Source organism: Besnoitia besnoiti (assembly GCF_002563875.1).
Source record: "Besnoitia besnoiti strain Bb-Ger1 chromosome Unknown contig00007, whole genome shotgun sequence".
NCBI lineage: Eukaryota > Apicomplexa > Conoidasida > Eucoccidiorida > Sarcocystidae > Besnoitia > Besnoitia besnoiti.
This window is the reverse complement of record NW_021703915.1, coordinates 1,355,342-1,362,400: the sequence shown is the minus strand read 5'-3', so window position 1 is coordinate 1,362,400 and position 7,059 is coordinate 1,355,342. Positions and strand designations below refer to the sequence as shown.

The window sequence follows — 7,059 nt, the reverse complement described above, 5'->3', positions numbered from 1 at the left end:
GTCGGTGGCACCAGTACCAGTCACGTCGGAGGCTTGGTACGCGGTAGCCCCCGTATACTGGGAATTAACGGTGTGCACTTCTTCATTCACCTCTGCTAAACCTGCAAGCATGAGCTGACAGGGCGTGTTTCAGCTTGTTTACGGTATCTGCTGAGTTTGCTGAAAAGCAAGGTGTTGCACAGTGACGCCAACCTCGGAACCACTTCAGAACGCTCTGCACCATGCGCCTTTGTCGATCTTGGCGTGCTGCGTTGTGTGGTCGTATAGAGCTGCCGTGGCTGGCAGCTTCATGGTAGTGACACAAACTCTATTAATTCGCCTGCCAGTGCAGGCCTTATGCATAAAAGCCAGCAAGCACAAAACATCACGGTTGCCCAGTATTACCCAGGCACGCAGTTGAATGCGAGTGGCCCTGCTTAGTCTTCTCCCCGTCAATCACGTGTGCATGCAGTGATACAAACCAGAGGAAACATCACACACGCTCACGATGCCCATAGTACACAGATGAGAATTTACGCAGTTGTCTGTACAGGCGTCTCTTTCGAGAGGCGAAAGGTTGCTCGGGGGAACTAGTTTCCAAAGAACTTGACGAACTCGTCCTCCAGGCGGTCACGCTCTTCCCGTGAGCCGACCTGTTCACTGCCCTCACGACCTCTAGCTTCGTTCGCTCGATTTTTGCTTGCGAGGCGGAGCAAGTGTTGCTGCATTTCCTCGCTTGTGTACCCACGCGCTTCAGGTCGAACTACGCGCCTCGGAAACCTCCACAGATCTCCCCATGCAGCTTTCCTGGCAAACTTGTAACCAGCGCCATGCGGCATGCCTTTGCTCACGGCGACTCTTTCAAAAGTGTGTGGTCGCGCGCACACGTCTAAAAGACAGTGCTGCCCAGCTTTGATAACGGGCATCACCACGCGCGGCCAGAAGTGGCTCTGCTCTTCGAGAGTCGTGCACTCGCTCTCACACGAGAACTTGCGTCGGGGACCCTGCATTTTGCGGACGACAAGGTAAGAGAACTTGTCTTCTTCCACGTTTTTGGAGCGGCTACCTTTGCAGTAGAGGTAGTGCGGAAGGCGGCGGACGCGCTGCGCGAAATGACACCAGTCTCGTCCTGTCAAAGCAAGCGGGCATATGCTTTCATGTGGGCAGGGGGCCAGGAAGTGAAACCGCCCAACGCCCAGCTCTTTTATAAAGAGTTCGCGCACTGCGTGGATCGACCGGAAGCCCGTCGGCGTCCCTCTCTCGACGAGAACGAGAATGCCTCCGTGGCTCAGACGGTTCCAAAGATTGCGCACGAGCATGTGTCGGCTCTCCTGGCCATCCACAGAACTCAACAGGCAGTGCGGCATGATCACCAAATCCAAGCGCCGTCTCTGTCCCACATTGTGCCCGGCCTCCTCGACACAACTGGCTGTGCCCTCCTCATAAAGCCCGAGTTGCCACTGCACTCTGGGCGTGAATTCTGCAGTCAAGTATTTGCCGACGTTGGCAAGGTGCGCCGACCGCTCTACAGCCAGGAGATACTCGAAACCCTCTTCTATATCGCCGCTTCCTGCTCTGCCGCCTTCGCGCGGCTCTGCATCTACATCCCCTTTTCGGCGCAGGGACGGCGCGTCGTCATCGTCGCCACTTCCATTCCAAAGTGCTTCCCTCCCCACGTCGTGGCCTGGACTCCATATCTGATAGGCTGCCATGAGTCCTGCAGCGAATCCAGCTTGCACCTCCATCACTCTTTTTGGTCTGAAGTCTGGCGCACGGAGTTTGATCTCAGACAGGATCCTCACCATGGAAGCATACACTCCCGCGTAACGGTGAGCTGTGTACGCCGCCGCACTGACTGGCGAGTGACTCCCCATGAATTTCCTAAACAGACGGTGCCGGCGGTCTTCAGCCAGTGCGAGCGCCTCTTGATCAAGCTGTGACTCCGCCGCACGCGCCTGCTGGTCTTGTTCTGCAGGCGGCTCGACTGAACACGAAGTGGTGTCTGTCTCACCTTTACGCGGCGTTTCGCCTGCGGCTCCCTCAAGGCTCACGCATCCTCTCTGATTCGGAGAAAGGTCTCCCTTGTCTTCACGCGGGGGATCATGCAGAAGTCGAGATGGCAAGACTCTGGGCAGCTCCACCGATGTACGAGCGGTGAGTTTGGCCATCATGAACCGCCCCACGTTCTCCAAGTCCCGCTTCTGCCCAACTTGCTTCAGAAGCACCTCCAGTTTTGTTTTGACATCGTGGGGGACTTCCAAGGTCTTTAGCCCAGTCATCGCCAGCTTATCGAGATAAGCAACGGCCTCAGGATCCGTATCCCTGGAGTCGAGCATCCTGTCGAAACGATACCCGCGATGCATCAAACTGACCGAACTGCGCATTGTCGAGCTACCGAAGTAGTTGGAAGAACTGTAGCTCTCCTCCCCGCTGCGGCAAGTCTTCTCTCTGCAGCTCTTCGGGCATCTGCCCTGCGCTACATGGCTGGGCGCGCCGTCAGCCTGGGCTGTCCGTGGACAGGGCTTGTCTGCGTAGCCGCCTGAAGGGGAGACGCATCGTGGCGACTGCCCGTGCCCTTCCCGCGCCTCATCACCACGCTCATTCTCTGCATCGCCAGCGGCTTTATGACGCCTCCTATGCTCTCGCGATTCGCCGGCATCCCCTTGGAGATCGTCATGTTTAGGCGCCGGCGCAGCAGAGGCGGAGAAGAGGCAGGAGCTGCATCCATGCCCTTGGGGCGCAGCATGACGGCCTCTCAGCGGGAACGCGCATGGTGTTCTGCAGCGAGACGACAGGGCGAATGCACTCGTCAGGGGCACCTGCCGTGCAAAAGGGGCGGACGTGAAAGCCATGAAAAGAGTTGGAAGGGGAGGTCCTGAACGCCACGCGGGCGCTGCTGTCACATCGGAAGGGGATATCGAATCGGGCCGTTTATGGCGCGCAATGAATGGAAGCCTGAAGAAAGAACCTAACCAGCACGCCCAGGGGAAGCTCAGGACCACATTACCGATGTAGTGCCCTCGCGGAGATATTGCAAAATGCACACGCCCACGGCTCCCGACGGCGCGGGCCGCGACTGTGAACCCGTAATGCCGCAATCTGTAGTGATTACGAGGATGTCTAATCCCCCCGAGGACGCATGACAGGGCAAATTCTGATTGAGGCGAGGAAGAGCGGACGCCACAAGTGTCAAATACGTTATCCTAAGGCCGTCGCCCCCCTGTCATTGCCCGTGTGCAGCCGGCTGTACGGATTTGAGTCTTGCGCACCTGGACACATACAGCTCCCTTTCACCCGCCAGTATAAACAACGCATGGCAGGGAGTATCTCTCCGCTAAAAATAAGGGCGCACGGCTGCTACGGAATCACCACTTCGGAGTTTTGTTGGATTGTTCATGATCGAGCTGTTGCACAAAGCACGTGCATGCATGCGTTCGGTTCGCTGCGATAACTCGCAAATCTGGTCATTCACTTAACGAAATTTTGGGAGCATGTCCGCTCTAAGCCGCCGCCTCTATGAGACAGCTATTCAAATAAACGTCAAGAAGCCAGTACTTGGGGGCCTTTGTCCGTAGACACCAGTATGACAGGCCGTCTAACACGGATACAGCATAAGCAAAGCTGGCTGCAGTGCAGGTACCGGCTGCCAACACTCACAGCCGTAGAGCGACCTTCTTGCCGTCCCAGCAACAAGGGTCTCGATATTGGTTTTCCTTGTAGATCTTTGTTTGAACCAGTGAGAGAAAAGCTCCTTGACAGAGTCACTTAACTTCACATGGTCCTAGGTTGAGTGGGCGCGGCATTCTCCGCGGGGCCTCGCGGTAGCCAAATAACGTCGACTCACTCGGTCTCCCACAGGGCCTGTTGCAGTGCCTCTAGGCACCGGCACCTGGATGCAGCACTTTCGAAGTTGCTATGCTTGTATTCGCTGCATGGACCGCTGCCCGATCCTCCGAAATCAGCAGCGATCCTCCAAAAGACAGCTACCGTTATAGACCAGTGGGACTCGCCCAACGCTGTGGGCGGAGCTTCTCTGTATTATACACAGCTGGTGTGTCTTTCTCAAGGCAATCCAGTACGACCACCAAAACTCCATTTCGCCACCCTTGTCATTCTCTCACAATGATACGGATAATAACTGTACCTCCAACGTGCAGCGGATAAGTGAGGGAAGACACCGTCAGCCAGGGTTACGGTACTTGTCTCAGCCACAGAGTCAATTATGGGAGGGCGCCGTCACAAAGCAGCAGTGCGTACTGTTCCCGATTAATGAAGAAGGGAAGCACCAGGAAATCCCCCAAATTGAAACATCGCAGCTTGTCATTCCAGGACGGCTTTCTGTATGATGCTGTTGGAGTCATGCCAGACTTCTTTAGCACCCGGGCCCGGGTCCTGTACGGAGAGCAGGAGACTGTTTTATCCCTGACTTCACTTGGCCCGAATAGAGAGCGTGGCCCGAGATGGCGCAGCACTCAACTACCAGGTGGCTTCTTGTATCAGGGAGCGCCTCAAGGCCGTCCGCATGTGTTTAGCAGAGTCTTCTGACTCACGTGTTCATGAGATTCGTTCACAGACTCCCCACCTTAAGCATGCATCTATGCTGCACAAGGCAACACCGTCAAAACAGCGCCTGTTATGTCAAGGGAGGAGGGTGTGCCGTGATGCTGCTGCCTATCGGGGATACAGGATGCAGTATTGCAGCACGGGGTAAATCGGTCAAAACGATGGATAATATATAGCATCGCGCAAGCTCGATCACAGTTTCGCTCTAGGAAATCAAGCAGGGCAGTTGTAACTTTCGTTTATAAACGTGTAAGATATTCTTATTTAATCGACAAATGAACAGCTAGCAAACCTGGCATCAAAGCGAGGTCCCTTAGGCGATGCAAAAGTGCGGGTAGCACTGCGGACGTGGGCTGTCCCTCACTAGTCGCATCCCAGTTGACGTACTTTGACAATGATATGCGTGTGGTGTGGCCGCTGTCCATGGACAACGATAGGCGATGTCTCCGCCTGTGCCGGTGTGTGCGCGCTGTGCTCTGGCACATGTGTGCTCGCTCCCTACCACCCTCAGTTTTTATTTCCGTTCACCTTGCAGAGTACCTGATGAACCATTTACCTTGAGGGGTTTGGGAGGAATGCTGCACCTTCAGCTGAATCGATGGTACAGTGCACACGGTCGAGCACTGCACGCAGGCCGACACGAGGGACTCGCAGCGTGGACGGTTACGCGTGTCGAGATCAATAAAAACCGATTCACGTCCGTCCTGGGCGCAAGCTCCACTCCATAGCGCATGATAAAATACCGCCGTAGGTCAAGCGGACAAGTCCCTCAGGGGATGTGAAGCTCACTCCCGCGCAATAGTCATAATCGCCCTATGCGTCCGCCTACGTACGGTCTTGCTGTATTTTCCTGGCTCACGCGAAGTATAAAGAACGCTTTGCCTTCGTCACCTGCAGCGCGTACCGGCGACGAAACACCGCCCTTGGAAAAATATTACGGCATCCGGCTTCGTTCCTAACTCGTTGAATCACCCGCACGGGGGTGCTTCCCGTCGACTGTCCAGTCGGGTGTCAGCCCGGCAATCGGGCTCAAGACGCTAGAGGCGTGGAAAACAGAGCGGTAGGTCATTCCATGCCTGTTGTCGCCGCGAGGCATGTATAGACTCTTATTAGCTCCACTGCTACGGTACTACACACATGTACCTGTCTACACACAACACGTCAGTGTGTGCGCTCCGAATCATACTCTCATATCCATGTCGACTCCAGGCATCAACTGTCCCATGGGACGCAGCATACGAGATCCACCATCCACCTGAGAAACGTGGGCACGTCTGAAAAGTAACGCCTCAAGTCTCTCTCGCGGAAGCAAACCCCAAATATTTGTGGCCCTTGTAATACCCCCCAGGTCTGGCGTCGTCGCGAAATCTGGTACGCAAGAATGGACACATTACTCTTTTTTGCTGTGCGGTGTTTTCTCCATAATAATTTTCATTTCCTAAATATGAATAAGGGAAAGTTCACTATGGATGACAGAGGCGCGAGCGGTTTTCCCTTTTCTGCAACTATGAGGAACAACGGTAACACAGCGCTGCTGCGGGAGGGAAACTCCCGCAGAACGCATGCTGCAAAACTATTGGCATGTGTGCGGGAATCTCATCCTCACGCGTTGGGCGCTGGGGAATGGGGGGAACGGTTTTTGGGGTGGCCCGCCAGACATCGTTCAACGTCACATGGAAGGGCTTCCCGTCTCTTTCGCACATGCGCTTATTGTTCACAGCCCTTGTGTCTGTCGAAAAAGCCGCGAACTGGCGTTAGAGCAAAAGCTGGCGGGTTTCTTTATTTGATGTGTTAAAAGGTCTGGGAGCCCCCTGAGTGCGGCCGCGTGATGCAGCTGGCCGCCACCACCCGCGCGGCTTCGGAGCGGCAAGCAGCTGGTGGTGTCACGCAACCGCTGTTCACATGGTTGAGCAGGACTTCTCTCCCCTTCTGGGCGCCGCACCCGCAGAAAAGCTTCCCAAATCCCTTGAAAAGTTGCTCTCTTCTCGTCAGCTCTCAGTTTCCGCGCGACTGGATTTGGTCGTGTATTTTATGAGGAGGTAAATCCCCTTCACAACGTGGTTCTTTGCGTTCCCGTCGGTTCGGCCGGAACTCTTCGAAGGGAATATACCAGGTTTTTACGGTACAGTTAGATGGCGACCTGAGCAATTAATACGGAAATCAGGTGGCGACCTGAGAAGCGTCTTGGTCTTCCCCCCTTTCCCCCGTTGTGTTCTCCTGAACTGCGTATCCTCTGACAGAAGTTCCTTCCCCAGCCGGGAATTCCTTCATCCCCCATTTTCTCATAGTCACAGTCTTCTGTTTTCCGGTATCATCCAGGGCCATGTGATGGTCCGAGGAAGGATTGCATGTCAGCAGTAGGAGCAGAAGCCGCACATCTCCCAGCTGTGAATATCGTGCCCCGGAAAAGAATGTGGATGTTCTAAGCCATCCCATTCAACAGAAAAAGAGAATATGTTGTTCTTCGTCTTCCATAACCCGGTTTAGGGTTTTTCGATGAGGCACTACCGGCTTTGC

General features: G+C 55.0%; 2 protein-coding genes across 2 annotated transcripts; both read right to left on the bottom strand.

The window, feature by feature from the left end:
• Nucleotides 1-569: 569 nt before the first annotated feature.
• On the bottom strand, nt 570-2,342 carry BESB_072220 (small ribosomal subunit Rsm22 protein; the record flags this gene model as incomplete). Its single annotated transcript, XM_029365595.1, has 1 exon — nt 570-2,342. One exon carries the CDS (start codon nt 2,340-2,342, stop codon nt 570-572), a length of 1,773 nt encoding a protein of 590 aa, XP_029218079.1.
• Nucleotides 2,343-2,455: 113 nt separating this feature from the next.
• Nucleotides 2,456-2,725, bottom strand: BESB_072210 (uncharacterized protein; the record flags this gene model as incomplete). The annotated part of the gene is made up of 1 exon (XM_029365594.1): nt 2,456-2,725. One exon carries the CDS (start codon nt 2,723-2,725, stop codon nt 2,456-2,458), a length of 270 nt encoding a protein of 89 aa, XP_029218078.1.
• Between the last annotated feature and the right edge of the window lie 4,334 nt (nt 2,726-7,059).